The sequence below is a fragment of the Chenopodium album genome, chromosome 7, assembly GCF_948465745.1.
Source record: "Chenopodium album chromosome 7, dcCheAlbu1.1, whole genome shotgun sequence".
Taxonomy (NCBI): domain Eukaryota; kingdom Viridiplantae; phylum Streptophyta; class Magnoliopsida; order Caryophyllales; family Amaranthaceae; genus Chenopodium; species Chenopodium album.
In genome coordinates this window covers 63,419,689-63,438,820 of record NC_137840.1, presented here as the reverse complement: position 1 = coordinate 63,438,820, position 19,132 = coordinate 63,419,689, and the positions used below count along the sequence as shown (strand labels likewise).

The 19,132-nt window shown below is 36.2% G+C and overlaps 1 protein-coding gene across 1 annotated transcript; it reads right to left on the bottom strand.

The window, feature by feature from the left end:
• Positions 1–18,113: 18,113 nt before the first annotated feature.
• On the bottom strand, positions 18,114–18,947 carry LOC145640460 (uncharacterized). The gene is made up of 2 exons (XM_081691737.1): positions 18,498–18,947; positions 18,114–18,404 (listed from the first exon to the last, which is right to left on the bottom strand). The coding sequence occupies exons 1-2, from the start codon at positions 18,945–18,947 to the stop codon at positions 18,114–18,116; spliced, it is 741 nt and encodes a 246-aa protein (XP_081547863.1).
• Between the last annotated feature and the right edge of the window lie 185 nt (positions 18,948–19,132).

Here is a 19,132-nt window from a genome sequence, read left to right as displayed (position 1 = left end):
CTGGAATATACAGCCTTTTAGGAAAGACAGTCTAACGATTCGTGGTAGCCGTAAGGATGATTATTCTCATCTGATTCTCCTGAACACATTTAAAAATTTGACAACTGTTGCGATCCCGAACAAATCTTTACCAAAGAACTGACAATAGGGCAAAATATGATTACTTTTTTGATAAACCCTAACACACAAACAAACCCTAAACATAAACAAACAATTAAACTAACAAAAACTAACGACTCCACCATAGGGAGACGGACGAATATCTGCACTACTTGTGTAGATTTATTGAAATCTAAATTACAAAACTAAATAAAATTAAGGGAAAAGGGTCGGAATTAGTCTAATTTCCGAAGAAAATAGACTATTTCCGGCCTAAACGACCAAGAATTTGGAGAAACCTTAGAAGACCGGAGGAGAGAAGAGGAGAGGTAAGTGTTTTTTTTTAAAGTGTTCATATATTTTTATGTAATGTTCATATTTTTCGGTTGAAAATGAAATATAATACGTTGAAAGTTAAATTATCTGAATATTTAGTGTTAAAAATTTTAACTATTTATTATGAATATATATATATGTTTCGTTATTTAAAGATATTTGTTATTTATTATGAACACATATGACATATAAAGTGATAATTATTTATATTTTTAACTATTGTATTGATGATTATATATTATGACAAATATTCTAAATAATTATTATGAACATATGTTGTGATTATTATGAACATATGTTGTGACAATTATGAAAATTTTGATTATTTGTTATATTTTAGTGAGTACAGATTAATTGTATTTGTGGACGACAAAAACTCTGAATTAGTGAAGAAACGAGTAAGAAGTGATGAAGAAGTAGATGATATGTACTATGAATTTGCCTTTAAGTTGGAGAATTTCCGAAGTATATGTTCCCAATTTTATAATTGTATGATAAAGGTTCATTTCTAATACGTACGAAGTATATTAAATGATCATTTCTTATTTTCACATGTTCACTTATTATTACTGAATATTCATTTTTGTACGTGTTCATTTTTTATTACTGAATATATTTTTTATGTGTTCATTTTTCTAACTAAATGCTCATTTTAAGGTCGTGGTCTAGCAAATTTATGATTCTATGATAATCATGTTCATTTTAAATAAGGGATCATTTTCTTATAACATGTTCACTTTTTAGTACTAAATGTTCACTTTTTACGTGTTCATTTTTTGTTATTAAATGCTCATTTTATTTTTTACATGTTCATTTTTTGTTATTAAATGCTCATTTTGTTTTTCGTGTTCATATTTTTAACTAAATGTTCATTTTATAGAGCGTGATGTTGATTTGGGCGGATCGCGGACATGTTGTCTGGGTTATTGATTTGGGTTGCGTGTTATGGCCCTTATGGGCCTCCCCCTATTGTAGCTATCTTAGCTGTACTTGGTTGCAGCTAAGACCTAACTGTTGAATCATACACCCTAGTGTAGGGTCATCTACCTACACCCCCATGCAAAACGGCGCCGTTTGATCTCACTCCCCCCGCCCACCCCCAACTAACCTCTTCATTTGCAGTTAATTATTTAATTAATCCTCGTACCCCACGTATTACATAATAAAAAAACCAACAACAATTATTTTCTCTCTCCTCACCCATCGCTCTAATTTTTCTCTCTCTACACCCATTTCTTTGCCATTTTCTTTCTCACCAAAAGCTTTGACTGCAAAATTTTTACAAGATTGTTGCAAAAAATTGTTCAATCACTATGAAATTCAACAAAACAAGGAGAAATTTGAAAGAGTAAGTTATTTTATTTGAATTTGGAATGAAAAAAAAGTATAAGCCTTTGATTTTACTAATTTTTTTGTTGCTATATATTTTGGGATGATAATCGAAACATCAACCATGAAATAATGTTTATCAATGTAAATATTATATCGTAATTTTAGTAATTTCTATTAAAAAAAAACTTGTAAATTAAATCAGTATATTCTTCAATTTTTTTGCAAAGCACAGGAAACAATTTCAGAGAACAAAACAAAGATTCCAGAGAAATGTAAAGCATTAATAAATTTAGTTCGTAGTATTTTTTTTTTATTTTTTTTTTATGAATCTTCAATTCCATTTTGTTAGATGTTCAATTATATATTAGTATGCAATCATTTATATTTTAATAAATGAATAATATACATGTTCATTTATATATTAGTACATAGTAATTTAATTATGTAATATTGTTCATCCCTTTTCATAGTTTGAAGTGGAAAATTATTTTGATGAATGTTCATTTTTATTTTGGTGGATGTTCAATCACATAAAAGTATATGGTCATTCACAATTTCACATGCGTATTAATATATGATTATTAGAATTTTGTTAAAAAATTCATATTTTAATCATTTTCTTCAAATATTTCATGTTCATTTCAATTTTGAATTTTAATATATGTCATTTCTTATGTAGATGTATGGTAAATCAAATATTGCTAGCTTCAAGAGTTTATTCATGTATATATTTCATGTTCTTCGATCATTATCTTTCATGGTCATTTTCACACTAATAAATGTTCAATTATATATTAATAGATGTTCATTTACATGTTGAATTACGTAAATAAGTTCATTTATGTATTAATAGTTGTTCATTTCCATGTTGAATTATGTAAATATGTTCATTTATGTATTAATGGTTGTTCATTTTCATGTTAAATTACGTAAATATATTCATTTATGTATTAATAGTTGTTCATTTCCATATCATTAGATGGCCATTTTCACACTAATATATGTTCAATTAATTTATATATTAATATATATGTTCATTGATATTGATAGATGTCATTTCCATATCAAGGGTCAATTGTACGTGATAGATATTATAGGATTATTATAATATTTGTCGCAGAGCTAGGATATATTTGTATATATTTGTGATATAGTTTGTATTCTTATCGTACTAGGTTTCCTAACATGATTAGGACTAGTATTGTAACACTATATATATGATTCAATGGTTCACACTCCAATCCAAGGAGTTTTCCCGAAATCTAACAGTACGTTATACTCATGCATGTTCATATTCATATGAAAATTGGTTCATTCTAATACTTATTCATGCTCAAATCTAATACAACAACTTATATGTTTTTGTCTATTAGTTAAACAATGAACTGTGGATATAGTGAGTTAAACCACACAATAGCAAGGAAAAATGGAAGGCGGCAGAACTAAGAAAATCAAGAAGGCGTGGAGTTGCTAAGCAATATGAAACAATAACATGTGCTTGAATTCTCCGAATTTGAATCGAAAAGCAAGTTTATTTTGTTTGATTATACGTGTGGAATTGTATTATATATTTTAATATCTAATCTTTGAATTTTTGGTGATATACAATATTATTTTGATTTTATTAAGAAATAAACCTTTTCTTTTCCCTAATTAAGTACTAATATAAATCACATCCTTTAAAAGTAAACATCTAGATAGTACATATATAATGATCATATTAGAAAAACAAGATGTTCATAAAAAAAAGTAGTAAAATAAAATCATAATAACGTGAATTCGATGGTTTAGAGCAACTCCAATGACAAGTTAATTTAACAATTAGCTTGTCATGCCACATATGTTCAATTACAAAAATTTTAATAAATTAATAAAGATAAAAATCTTAGCAATTCAATAAAATGAATATCTTCATCAAATGATATGTTGGATCCAATAGTGCTTTTACGTACATCTTTCTTGAAAAAAAATGTATATTATTAATCAGGGCCGTCCGAAACATTTTGGAGGCCCTGTTCTAATCTTGAAATTGGGCCCTAATTAATTTTTTTTTAAAAAAAAAAGAGAAAGTAAATGTAATTTTAATAATTAAAACGCTTTTACAAAAATCACAATATTCCAAAAAAAACTACCCTTTTTTTGTGTGTAAATAACATCTCAATACACATTCAAATTGACATCAACCTTCTCGGAGAACATCCTTAAAAAAATTAAAAATTATCAACCTTCTACTTACAGAAAGCCATCTTTCTAACACATTTTGAATCAAAGTGATCCACCAAATTTTCATATTGTATGAAGTATATTCATTTCGTTTTTTCCCCTCAACAACATATATTATGACAAAAATTTAAAAAAAACAACATATTTGACGAATAAATATTTTATCAAATATAGAGATTTGCTATGAGTATATATTGAATGTACAATTTTAGCGGTTATTTTAAAATAAAAAAAAAAGGAAAATGTAGATTTATTTTTTCCATAATTCCATTGACAATTAAGGAGTATGATTGCAAAATTAAAGGATAAAATATGGAAGGTTTGAAGTTTTTTTGGAAATAACAATAATTCAATTAGATCCTAGGTAGTGCCTATTTTTTTTTTAGAGAGTATGAAAAATTGATTGTTCCATTAAAAACTAGGAATGTTATTACTCTATAATCTACGTATACATTCTAGACTAGATGTTGACTGGGATCATTAATTAAGGGGAAAGGAATGACAGTTTTGATTTTTATATTAAAAAAAAAAAAAAAAAGGTCCCTTTGGTTTTGGGGCCCTGTGCAGCAGGCCTGCTTGCACAGGCCCAAAACCGGCCTTGTTATTAATTAGTTATTACACATCTTATCGCTACCTCAAATGCTACCACGCTACCTCAAATGCTACCACAAAACAGGGCCATAGTATACATTCGGGTATAGGTCTTCTTGTACATATTTTTGATACTCAAGTTGGAGAGTGGAAGAACTTGCCTTTCCTTCCATCCTCTGAAAGACATTACCCTCTTCAGCGTGCTGTTGACTACCTAGACGTGTCTGATTCTATCATTCCTGATGAAAAGAATCGTAAACTTGTTATGCATGTCAAGTGTATTTCTGCCCTCTTTGCTTTTTATCCTGCTACTGCTACATGGGATTGTCTCGCACATGATTTCTGGCCCTGGTCTCGGGCCACCACCTTGCTCGACGATGTTATTTATTTTCATATGCAGAAAAAACCTGATTGCCTTTCTGCCTATGATCTGTCCTGTTGTCCAGCAAAACTTGGTTGAAGGCTGCGTACTCTGACTATTTTCCTGCCCCCTATTGCATTGCTGAATTCCTTAACATGCTTCATTTGGGCAACAATGCTTTGTGCTTGGCCAACACCTGTACTTATAAGGAGGACAATCAACCACTCAAGACCGATCTTCAGTTCATTCTATTCAGAGTCCAACGTACCTCTCCTGAAGAGGTGCTCGTCTTTCTTGTTGGTGGCAAGTGCTTTAATTTACCTTTGATGGCGAGATCAGAGCCAAACATTACATCCTTCTTTAGGTTATTTTTCATTTTTTCCTTTACCACCAAACAACTACTGCTATATAACATTTTATTGCATATATTGATATCTGTTTTTGGTTTTATCAGAATCTGTCAATGGAAATAGAATTGAAACTCCGGTTTATTTTAGTGTTGCTATTGTGTATTCACTCCTCGATTACTCTATAGCCTTTCCTCCATCTCTCTAAAATTGCTGTCTAATACAAGATGGAATTATGTAAGTCAGGTAGCACTTTTTATCCCAGGTATTTCAACATACTTGACAATCTGTAACTCTGGTCATAACACTCATTAGTATGTTGTGGGCTTGTGGCATCTGCTGAGTTAATTTTGGGCTTATTTTTAAAAAGCTGTAATGCCTATAAATGGTTAGAAAACTGTGATTTAATTTTTTTGGTTTGTGAATAAGAGATGAAATTAATCTAAAACAACCAAATGAAGTTGAAGTAACAATGATAGTTAGAACCTTATAGCCTCAACTGAAAGGGAACACTAAGCCACAATTCCACAACTTAATGGAGTGGTCAGACAACCTTATCATGCACAAATCTTATTTGTTATTTCATTAATGAGTTTTAGCCTGTTATACTACAACCCAATAAAGATTTTTATTTAATTATTGTACTATTTCCCCCTAAAATTAGACATCTTCAGGTTTCCAAAACATGTTAACACGACTCCTAATTCGATCCCAACCAAATCAGTTTAATTCATAGAACCAAAAGTAGACTAAAACCCTGTTTTTATTTATAATAAATTTACAGAAAATATAACATACTACGTATCAAATACTGTAAACAAAGAAACTTGTATACTACCTTCGGTTCGTATTATATGCAACTTTGATGTATTATTTGTGAGATATAAAAATTCCAAAATTGCATATAATACGAACCGGAGGTAGCATATGTTTTCAATTATGTCATATTTTACCATTGCTTCCGCATCATTTCAATTTCATCATTTTCTTTGTAGGTGTCCGTGGCTGTCCAGTTCTTAAAGAAGAGAGGAGAAATTTCATCTTCTGGCTTTTGTGGCTCCAGTCCAGTTATGTACTCTGTACAAGAAGATATGTAGCTCACCAGGGGTGGTTAATTTGTCCTTGAGTTTATCTATGTTTTTGTTTTATTTAGGAAAATTTGTTTTTAACTATTTATTATTGCAATAATTTTATCCCCTAGTGTTAATCTCTAATGGCATTTCTGCAATATTTTGCACTGGAAATTGAGAAAGAATATTATTTTAATGTATAAAATTGCTGACTGATATTTACTGAAATTGTTGATTTGTACTATTAGTGTTAGATTTCGGGAAAACTCCTTGGGTTGGAGTGTGTACCATTGAATAATATATATAGTGTTACAATACTAGTCCTAATCTAGTTAGGAAACCTAGTACGATAAGAATACAAACTATATCACAAATATATACAAATATATCCTACTCTGCGACAAATATTATAATAATCCTATAATATCTATCACACCCCCGCAGTCGTAGCGGGAGGAGGGCGAACGCTAAGACTAGACCTAAATTCCAAAAATAAATCTCGTGGTAGGCCTTTGGTGAAAATGTCTGCAAACTGATATCTAGTAGGAACATGCAAAACCCGAACTTGTCCCAAAGCAACCTTTTCTCGAACAAAATGAATATCCATCTCCACATGTTTGGTGCGTTGGTGTTGTACCGGGTTGCCAGAAAGGTAGATAGCACTGACATTATCACAATAAACAATAGTAGCCTGCCGTAGAGGACAATGTAACTCAAGTAAAAGATTACGAAGCCAACATGCCTCTGAGACAACATTCGCGACCCCTCGATATTCCGCTTCTGCACTCGACTTAGACAAAGTATGCTGACGCTTAGATGACCAAGACACGAGGTTGTCCCCAAGGAAACAACAATAGCCCGATGTGGAACGTCGGGTATCGGGACAACCTCCCCAGTCAGCGTCAGTGTAAGTAATAAGTCGATGCGAAACAGTCGGATATAAATGTAAGCCGTGATCAATGGTACCCTGAACATAACGCAGAATGCGTTTCAATGCCTCAAAGTGAGGTTCCCGAGGATCATGCATAAAAAGACACACCTGTTGTACCGCATAGGCAATATCTGGCCTAGTGAATGTGAGGTACTGAAGAGCACCTGCTAAACTACGATACAAAGTCGGATCCCGAAACGGTGGTCCTGCATCTGCACTAAGTTTTGACTTAGTGTCAACTGGAGTAGCTGCAGGTTTACATGAGCCCATACCTGCACGCTCTAAAATCTCCTGTGCATACTTTCCCTGTGAAAGTAGCAAATAAGAGGGAGTACGGGTTACCGCTATCCCTAAAAAATAACTCAACGGACCCAAATCAGTCATAGGGAACTCAGTTTGTAACTGAGATATGATCCCTGCACGCAACTTGTCAGAAGAGGTAGTTAATATAATATCATCAACATATAGAAGCAAATATGCCATATCATCACCCTTTCGAAAAACAAACAGAGAGTTGTCACTCTGAGAGATGACAAAACCCAATTTGATGAGAAAATTTGCAAAGCGTTGGTACCAAGCTCTGGGAGCTTGTTTCAAACCATAGAGAGCCCTGCGGAGTCGACAAACATGAGTGGGTGCTTTCTGATCAATAAAACCCGGAGGTTGGCGCATGTAAACAGTTTCCTGCAAGTCACCATGTAAAAAGGCATTTTTGACATCTAGTTGATGTATCGACCACTTTTTAGCCATAGCTAAACTGAGAACAGTACGAATAGTGGCCGGTTTAACTACCGGACTGAAAGTCTCATCACAATCCACACCAATTTCCTGCGACCTGCCATCACATACAAGACGAGCTTTGTGCCTTTCAAGATCACCATTAGACTTGTATTTATGCTTAAAGAGCCACATACAATTAACAATATTCACCCCCGTAGGCCTAGGCACCAATTCCCATGTCCCTGTCTTAATTAAAGCACTATATTCATCATTCATCGCCGCATTCCAGTTATGGTCATTTAAAGCTTGTTTATAAGACTTTGGAAGGGGTGATTTATGATGATGAGGACCCGAAGGTTGAACGGTGAGGTTGCAATATTTCGGGTTTGGCTTAAAAATTCCCCGTTGGCTACGAGTAACTCGGGGAGAGGGAGGTGGTGGCCGAGTGGGTTGTATGGGCGGTACACCACGCAATGGTGGCGGGGTATAAGCTGATGTTGGTGAACCTGGGCTGCTGGTCGTGTTTGGGCTGGACAGGGAAGTTCGCGGGCTTGCCGCGGCTGAAGGTGGGCTGTCGCAGGCTTGCTGCGATGTGGACTGGTGAGATGGGGAGGGCGTGGTTGGAAGTGAGCTGACTAAAGGTAGAGATGGGCCTCGGTTTTGAGGTGTGGTTTGTGAGCCACGAGTTGTAGATGATGGAGAGGGTGGGCCGTGGTTATGGGCTGGGGTTTGTGAGCCACGATTATGGGTTTGAGAGGGAGTTTGGGCTGTTTGTTGTGGGCTATGTAAAAAGGGATGCAACAAATCAGGAGATGGAGGATCATCCACCAAAAAATCGTAGTCAGTGTTGCGGAATTGTGCTAAATTCCGAAACGGAAAGACGGTTTCATCAAAATTGACATGACGCGAGATGATGATTTTATTGGTGGTGAGATCAAGGCACCTATACCCTCTATGATCAATAGGATAACCCAAGAAAACACATGGTGTTGATCTAGGAGCTAATTTATGTGGAGCTGTGGCAGACAAATTAGGAAAACAAAGACACCCAAAGACACGAATATGATCATACGAAGGAGTTTTCCCAAACAAGGCAAGAGCGGGAGTACTGTTTTTAAGGGCTTTGGTTGGCAAAATATTTTGAAGATAAGTGGCCGTTTCAAGAGCATAAAACCAATACGATGGGGGAAGAGACGCATGAAAAAGAATTGTACGCTTAATATTATTAAGGGTACGAATCATACGTTCAGCTTTGCCATTTTGGGAAGATGTGTGTGGACAAGAGAAGCGGAAAAGCATTCCGTGGTCAATACACTTTTGCTTAAACGGGTCATTATCAAATTCCCTACCATGATCACAGTGAAAACATTTAATTTGACGTTCAAATTGGGTTTCAACATATTTTCGGAAATTTATAAATGATTGAAAAGCTTGAGATTTGTATTTTAAGGGAATTGTCCACACAAAGTGAGTATGATCATCTAATAAAACTAGATAATATTTGTGACCTTGAGCACTACGAATGGGAGATGTCCATAAATCGGCATGTATAATATCAAAAGCACAAACTGTAGTATTATTAGAGTTATCAAAGGGAAGTCGAGTATGTTTTCCTAATTGACATGAATTGCAAAATGTGGAGTCATGCTCCTTATTACAATAAATATGATTTTTAGACTTAAGATAGCTAAAAACTTGAGCTCCAGGGTGTCCTAGACGACTATGCCAAGTGGAAGGTGAGACAGCAGTAAGGGAAGTAGCAAGACAGGCTGACGGAGTGGTTCTGACTGGATATAGGTCTCCCGAACTATCACATCTCGTTATTATGTTCCCCGTACGAAGATCCTTCACAGAAAAACCAAAAGGATCAAACTCAATAGACACTAAATTATCAGAGGTAAATTTACGGACTGAAATAAGGTTCTTTATGAGTTGAGGTGCTAGAAGGACATCACGGAGGACAAGAGGTGTTTTAGTATGGGGAAGGGTGCCATGACCATAACCTGTTACTGGAATGCGATGACCATTACCAACTAAAATATGATTTTTAGTGCTTAAATTAAACAAGGGCAAGAGATTACCAGCGTTATTCGTCATGTGAGATGTTGCACCTGAATCCACGTACCACTGATTGTCGGGATTTGGAAGAGTCATCGTGGAGAAGGAGGATGCCAATTCCGTTGGTATCATGGGCTGCCCGTATTGGGCTGAGTACGCCTGTTGGGGTCTCGGCTGGCCGAGAATTGATTGCTGCTGTTGGACTGGAAAAGGAGTATGAGGTTTGGCCCAAGAAGCTTGCTGGGCCCACTGCTGAAAACTAGCCCAGAGCTGTTGCTGACTTGGGGCGGACTGATTTTGGGGGTTATGTTGGGCCTGGGCCGTTTGTGGCTGTTGGTTTTGCCCTTGGCCACGCCCCCTGCCTTTCCCTTTGGGTTTGCCTCCCCTCCCCTTGCTGCCACGCCCACCGCCACCACCACCCCTACCCTGTTGCTGCGGTGGTTGCTGCTGTTGGGCGGCTGCCGCGGTGGTGGTGGTGGTGTTGTTGTGTTGCGCTACAAAGGCTTGCCCGGAATTTTCCTTAGCCGATTTTCTTGACTCCTCTAACAAAATTCTTGATCTTGCTTCATCAAATCCGGGAAGAGGGCGAATTTGAGTGATGGATTGAGCCACTCCATCATAGTCCGGGTCAATTAAACCTGCACAAAGACGAAGAACCAAAGTTCTCTCGGATACGGGTTGACCAACATTAGCAAGTTGGTCTTTGAGTTCCTTCAATTTCTGACAATAAGAAGACACGTCTGGAAAATTCTCAACAAAAAGATTGTTAAATTGATTTTCAAGGTATATAGCACGAATTTCACCATTATCTTGAAAAATATTAGCGAGTCTATCCCAAGTTTCTTGTGCCGTAGCATTCTTGTACAACACCGTGCTTCGTAAGTCTGCAGAAATTGTATTATAAATCCACTTTTTCACAATTGAGTCAAGGCGGTTCCACTGCGCCGAGGTGAGGTCCGTAGGACGAGGTGATTTTGGATCTATATGGTCGATAACATTGCAGGAATGACAATGAATCTCAAAGAGTTCAACCCAACTACCATAATTCCCTTTGTCACGATCAAGAATTTCCGGGACCTCATCTTGATATTGCTAATAGAATTAGCAGGGTGGTAGTCGTTAGATGGTGGAGGAGGAGGAGGTGTGGGTTGTGGGTCATCATCCTTGGCCATTGCTAAGTATGCCGAAACAGTATGTTACTGGAAACCAAAATAAGATTTAACAAAGGAACTTAATGTTGCAGCAAAGTCAAAGTGAACCAAAAAACGGTAGCAATGTAGGTGATGAGATATACCACAAAGGATTAGAGTGTGCGGAAGAAACAAAGAAAGGATCGGATTTTTTAGAAAAAAAAAAAAAAAAAATTAATTTTGTGGAACCCTAAAAAATCTAGGTTGTGATACCATGTTAGATTTCGGGAAAACTCCTTGGGTTGGAGTGTGTACCATTGAATAATATATATAGTGTTACAATACTAGTCCTAATCTAGTTAGGAAACCTAGTACGATAAGAATACAAACTATATCACAAATATATACAAATATATCCTACTCTGCGACAAATATTATAATAATCCTATAATATCTATCAATTAGAGACCGCGTTAACTGTATAATTTAACAACTCTTAACGTCCAATTTTTGAGGGAATTAATTTTATTACACCATTAATTGATTTTGCCACACCCCACGTGAGAGATCATAGAAAATTATGCTCACATAAAAGGTGTGCCAACAAGGGGAGGCCCATAACACGCGGCCCAAATCAATAATCCAAACAATATGTCCGTGATCCACCTAAATCAACATCATGCTCTATAAATAAACATTTAGTTAATAAATATGAACATGAAAAACAAATGAACATTTAATAATAAAAAATGATCACGTAAAAAAATAAATATTTAATAATACTAAAAAGTGAACATGTTATAAAAAAATGATCCCTTATTTAAATGAACACGATTATCATATAATCATAAATTTGCTAGACCACAACCTTAAAAATGAGCATTTAGTTAGAAAAATAAACACATAAATAAAATATTCAGTAATAAAAAATGAACACGTAAAAAAATGAATATTCAGTAATAAAAAGTGAACAAGTGAAAAAAAGAAATGAACATTTAGTATACTTCGTATTAGAGATGAACCTTTATCATACAACTATAAAATTGGGATCATATACTTCGGAAATTCTCCAACTTAAAGGCAAATTCATATTACATATCATTTACTTCTTCATCACTTCTTACTTGTTTCTTCACTTATTCAGAGTCTTTGTCTTCCACAAATACAATTAGTTTGTACTCACCTTGGTAATGATTTTTTTTGCAAAGCAAACCACTCTGGTGTAGTCTTACATGTCCAATTAGAAGAATGCAAATGTGGATTCTTCCTTTATTTTATATTTTTTTGTCCTGACCAATTTGGTATCTTGCAAGCAGTACTATGAGTCTTTCTTAATCTTCTTATTGTTCTGTTGCAAGTGTTGCATGAGCCACACTTAATTAGGTTGAGTTATTTGGAATTGAGAGCAATAGGTTGTGTTTTTATTTGTTCTTTTAATTAGGTCTAATTATTTGATTTTTACTTTATTTCTTTGCTCATTTGAATAGGTTAATTGTTTTGCTCACTCAAAATAGGTTTATTGTTTGCTCATTTTTTAAATGAGCAAACAATTCAATGCTCATTTGTCAAAGGAGGAAAAAGTTGCAAATAATTGTTTACTCATTTGAACAATTCAATGCTCATTTGTCAAATGAGCAAATAATTCATTGCTGGTTTTTAAGGGAAAATAAAAGTTAATCTGCCAGATAAACGAATTTTTGTTAATCTGATGGCATTATTGTAAATATATTGAAAAAACAGGGTCATTTAATTTATTCAGTACTTTTGGTGAGCTGTCCAATTACTGTTTGCTTTTTTGCTTTTACTGTTTGGTGAGAAAATTACACACGTACCCCTCAACTAGTACATGAAAAGACGCATATACCCCTCCACTGGTACTTGAAAAGACAATTATACCCCCACATAAACAAATTTTGTTTATCTGAGGAATTAACTGGGTATCCCTCGTTTTTTAAATGAGCAAACCATTCAACAGGTTTATTGTTTTGCTCACTTAATTAGGTTTAACTATTTGATTTTTACTTGATTTCTTTGCTCATTTAGGTTTTCGCATTTGCTTATTTTAACTGTATGTGTTTTTGCTCATTTTTACTGTATGTGTTTTTGCTCATTTTATTTTAGTTTGATCATTTGAATTTCGGTTTAGTTTGCTCATTTGTTAAATGAGCAAATAATTCTTACTAATTTGTCAAATGAGCAAACAATTATTTGCTCATTTGTCAACTTACAGGCTATGTTCCTATCATCTTCCTATCATAAAACTATCATATATATCCTTTACATTAATGTCATAGAATTTATGAGGGAATTGAACCCTCCATGCTTTGATAGTTGCAAATACTAAAGTATTTATTTGCTTATTTGTCAAAATTATTTGCTCATTTTTCAAACGAGTAATGTGATTATGTTGTTTCATTTTATTGCTTCATTTTTTTTTCCCTTTCTCCTTACACTTCTGATTTGTTTCCTAGTCATAATAATTGAAATTTTTTTTTTTGAAGCATAGCAACAGCAACTCCCAAATCGCCTGCCTGCAACCCAACAACTCACCGCTGTCGCACCACCTAGCAGCAAAACAACTACCTTCAACCGTCGAACAGAAGAGTAGCTATCAGTAGCCCTCTCCCCGCTCCACCCACCGCACTGCTACAGCAGCCCAATTCGCCACGCAATCAATCACCACCGCCCAGCTCTCAGTCGCACAACAACACCATTTTCAGTCACCAACGCAACCACCACCTTCAATCCACCCCGCTCAAATTCACAAACACTAAAACACAGCAACAATTGCGACAATTAGAACCTCAAATCCACCGTCAATTAAATTTAATTTAGTATCCAATTGCAATAATATCGGCCTCCAATCGCTGCAACAACCACCGCCTTCAATTCAATTCACGCTCCACCGACAACACCAAAACACAGCACCAATTGTGACAATTAGAACTTCAATCCACCGTCAATTACATCAATTCGCCACCCAATTACAACAATTTCGGCCTCCAATCGCAGCAACAACCACCACCTTCAATCCACGCTTCACCAGCTAAAGACAGAAATAAGGTGAAATTCAATACTCAAAGCAGAGGAAATCTGTATTAGATCAGATCAGAGAGAATTTAGAAGCATAGAATGAGAGAGGGAAGAAATATTCTGATTGCTTAATTATTACACAATCATCCCTACACCCTTATTACATGACCTTAAAGAATCTCTAACAACCAGATGTATGAATCATTCATACACTGAATGTAGAGCATGACAGAAAAGGAAAAGGACAAATAAAAGCATAACAGAATTGCCAGCTCAGCAGCATAACAAACTATATTGCCAGCATACAGACAGAAAAAAAGAAATAGTAATAGTAGTGATCTTAATACTCCCCCTCAAGCAGGAGAGCGAGTAGAAGGAGAAGCTCCCAGCTTGGACATGTGCTTAGAGTGTAGCTTGACAGGAAGAACCTTGGTAAATATATCAGCAATCTGATGAGTGGATGAAATCTTTGCAGGCTTGATGACACCCTTTTTAACTTGATCCCGAACAAAATGACAATCTATTTCCACATGTTTAGTGTGTTCATGAAGTACTAGATTGGCAGCAATAGCTAGAGCAGCCTGATTGTCACAGTAAAGAACAACAGAAGGCAAGGCAGAGATTCCTAAGTCCTTGAGCAAGGCAGTTAACCAAGAAACTTCACAAGTTGTGAGGGACATAGCTCTATATTCAGCCTCAGCTCAGGAAAGAGCAGTGACAGTCTGTTTCTTGGCTTTCCAAGAGACAGGAGAAGAGCCAAGAAAACTACAGTAGCCTGTGGTGGATTTCCTTGTCATTGGACAACCACCCTAGTCACTATCACAATAAGCTGTGAGCACAACAGTAGAATTAGAGGCAAGCAAAATTCCCTGGGAAATAGTACCAGCCAGGTACCTAAGCAACCGTTTAGCAGCTTGCATATGAACACAAGTAGGAGCTTGCATGAATTGTATGAGAATGTGAACTGTAAATGTGATGTCAGGTCTTGTAATGGTCAAATAGATCAGTCTTCCCAAGAGCCTTTGATAAGGTGTTGGATTAGGTAAAGGATCACCTTTAGTGGAAGTCAATTTGACATGACTGTCCATGGGAAGCAACAAAGGTTTGGTGTTTAACATGCCAAACTCTGTAAGTATGCCAGTGACATACTTTTTCTGAGACAGAAAGAAACCAGCATCACTTCTATCAATCTCAATACCTAGAAAGTATCTCACTCGACCAAGATCTTTCATATGGAATGCCTTAGACAAAAGGGACTTGAGAGTGTTAATATCATCCAAGCTGTTCCCACAGATGAGCAAATCATCAACATAAATCGGAATCAAAGTGATTGATGTGTTAGAAGCTTTGATGAACAAACTGTAATCAGACTTGGATTGTGTGAAGTTCATTTGGATCAAAGTATAGGACAATTTGTGAAACCATTGTCTTGGAGCCTGTTTCAAACCATAGAGAGCTTTCTTGAGTTTGCAGACAAGAGTAGGAGGAGGTTTAGACAACTGGGAAGTGTCATCACACTTCTGAATTCTGCATCCCAGACCACTGTAACCTTGTGGCAATTTCGTGTAAACATTTTCTATTAAATCATCATGAAGAAAGGCATTTGTAACATCCATTTGGATGGCATGCCACTGTTCTATAGCAGCAATAGCAAGTAGAGTTCTCACAGTTGACATTTTGGCAACTGGGGCAAAAGTCTCAGAGTAATCAATGCCATGTTGTTGTTTACAGCCTAAGATTACCAATCTTGACTTATGCCTTTCAATGGTGCCATCTGGATTGTACTTAGTTTTGTACAGCCATTTGCAGCCAATGACACTTTTCCCTGGAGGCAAAGTTGTAATATCCCAGGTGTCATTCAGTTCTAGGGCATCCAGTTCTGTGTTCATAGCTTGAACCCAATGGTCATGCTTGACAGCATCTTTAAAAAAGACAGGGTCACTAACAGTGACTAGAGCAGCTAAAAAGCAATGAAAAGTAAGATTTATCTCAGTTGCAGCCAAATTTGAGATATGTGGTGGTTTGACAGGGATATGATAGTCTTTGTGCCAAAAAGGGATTTGATGTGGTCTGGTTGTTTTTCTGACTGGTGGTGGTGAAAGAGAGTTGTTTGAATGAGAAGTAGGGGTTGTGAGAGGTGTAGTTGGTGAGGTTTGAGGTAAAGGTAACTGAGAGTGTGGGGTTGGTGGAGATGAGGGAGTGACTGAGTGATTATATTGAGCATCAAGCTTAGGTTCAGCAGAGAAATCAAAATCATCATAAGTGACACTTTCAGGGAGAGGCTTCATAAAGAAATTATTTGAGGAAGAGTTAAAAGGGAAGATATGTTCATGAAACACCACATCTCTGGAAACAAAGTTGATTTTTGTGTTTAGGTTCTGTAATCTGTAACCCTTTTGAGTTGCAGGGTAACCCAAGAACAGACAGAGTTCTCCTCTGGCATCAAATTTATCAGCAGAGTGGTCTGGGTTATAAGCAAAGGCCAGGCACCCAAACAATCTTAAATGACTGTAATCTGGATCCTTTTTGAACAAACATTCAAAAGGTGTCTTGTTTTTCAGAACAGGAGTTGGGAGCCTGTTGATTATGTGAACTGCAGTTAGCACACAGTCACCCCAATATGACAAAGGAAATGAAGCTTGAAACCTCAGAGCTCTAGACACTTCTAGAACATGTCTGTGTTTCCTCTCTACTCTAGCATTTTGCTGGGGTCTTTTCACACATGAGGTTTGATGTATTATTCCTTGCTTGGCAAAAAAGGATTTACAAGGTTTGTCATCAAATTCTAAGGCATTATCTGACCTTATGAATTTGATATTCTTGTGAAAGTGAGTCTCAGCATATTTGTAGAAAATCTCCAGAGTTGACAGGGAATCAGATTTATGCTGAAGTAAGTACACCCATGTGTTTCTTGTGTGATCATCTACAATAGTCAGAAAATTTCTGTATTTTCCCTTGGTGCTCACCCTATATGGCCCCCATATATCTATGTGGATCAAATCAAATGGTTCAGCAGCATGAGAGTCACTCAGATTGTAGGGCAATTTTGTGAATTTTGACATAGGACAAGTGACACACACTTTTGAGTTGTGTGTGGTAAAGGGCTTGACACAAGGAATGAGATTGAGTTTTGTGAGAGAGGCATGACCCAATATATGATGCCAAAGGGTGAGAGAGTCTGTTTTGCTTGGATTAGCAGTAGTAGTATTTAGAGCATTCAGATCAGTCTTGCATAAGTTGTTGTCCTGTTCCTGAGAAAAGTGTCTGTCAAGATAGTACAGACCATTGCTCATTTTGCATGTGCCTCTGATCTTCTGAGAATGAGTGTCTATAATAACACAGTGAGTGGGAAAAAATTGCACTTGGCACTGATTTTCTTTGACAAGTTTTTGAACTGACAATAGATTGTGCTTGAAAGTTGGCACACAAATAACATTCTTCAGTTTTAATCCAGATTCTAAGGTGACACTTCCTATATGTGAGATTGTTGCTTTCTCACCATTAGGAAGGTTAATTTTTGCCGCATTGATGGCCATTGTACTTTCATCAAGTTGCTGTAAATGTGGTGTCATATGGTCTGAAGCACCTGAATCTATGATCCATTCACTCAAGTTTACAGCATTGCAAGAGACCATCCTAGAGAAATGCTCTAGTTCATCATCAGTTTCAGATTCTTTAGATTGAGGCCATAATTTTGGTAATCTGATCAAGTTGCTGAGGTGTGAATAGAAGACCAGAGTTATCAGATCCAGAGCTTGCCTGAGCATTTGCAGCCATTTTAGCTCTATTTTGCTTATTTGCACCAAACTTCCAGTTTTGCTGAGCATTAGACACACCAAATTTTGGCTTGTTTAAGGGAGCTGCAGATTTGTGTTTAGAATGTCAGGGTGGATATCCAACTACTGTCCAGCATCTGTCACTCTTGTGACCCCTCAGACCACAAGCAGTGCAGATCATGGTCCTGTCAGGCCCTGCAGATCTGCTGTAAAGAGCCATATTCTCATTTCCACCCTTATTGAGGTTCAGAACTTCTCTATGAGCCTCTTCCTGCTGAATGACAGCAGCAGCAGTCTCTGCTGAGGGTAATGGCATTATGAGAAGTAGATGACTTCTCTGAGGGTTATAGATTTCATCTAAACCATTCAGAAATTGGAAGAGTTTTGCCTCTTCTCTCTGAGTATGAAAGGCATTCAACAAATTTTACACTTCAGCAGTAGGATTAGTTATAGCAGGAAGCATGTTCATTGAGTCCAGTTCTTCCCAAACAGCATTCATTAAGGTAAAATATTCATTCACAGGCATAGAGTTTTGCTTTATTTCAAATAGATCTTTGTTCAACTTGTATTTTCTAGATCCATTTGTTAGAGAAAATCGTTTTTCAAGGTTTAGCCAGATATCCCTAGCAGAAGTCATGAACATTATGGATTTCTTAACAGTAGAAGATACATTATGAGTAATCCAAGCAATTACCATATCATTGCAGGTGTTCCATAGCTCAGCTTTCAGCTCATCGTCTGTTGGTTTGGGCACTGTACCCATGACAAAACCAAGCTTTCGTTTCGAGGAGAGGTTGATTTCCATTGTTCTGCGCCAAGATCTGTAATCAGCAGATCCTTGCAGCTTGTCTACTTGAACAGAAGTAGCATTATCAGATGGATGAAGAAAAAGAGGATTAAGCATGTCCTGGAACGAGATTCTTCCACTTACACCAGCCATTACAGAATATGAGAGAAGAAGAGAAGAAGAGAAAGAAGAGAAGAGAAAAGAATAAGAACAGAAGAAGAAGATAGAAGATGATAGAAAGAAAATAGCAATCAGCAGTATCAGATTTCCAGCACTGCAAATAGCTGCTCTGATACCATAAAGATAGAAATAAGGTGAAATTCAATACTCAAAGCAGA

Coding starts and splice junctions, on each gene's coding strand:
- LOC145640460 (XM_081691737.1), bottom strand. CDS start 18,947: ATGGCTGGTGTAAGTGGAAGAATCTCGTTCCAGGACATGCTTAATCCT. Junction 18,405..18,497: donor ATTTTACCTTAATGAATGCT/GTTTGGGAAGAA, acceptor TTTCATACTCAG/AGAGAAGAGGCAAAACTCTT.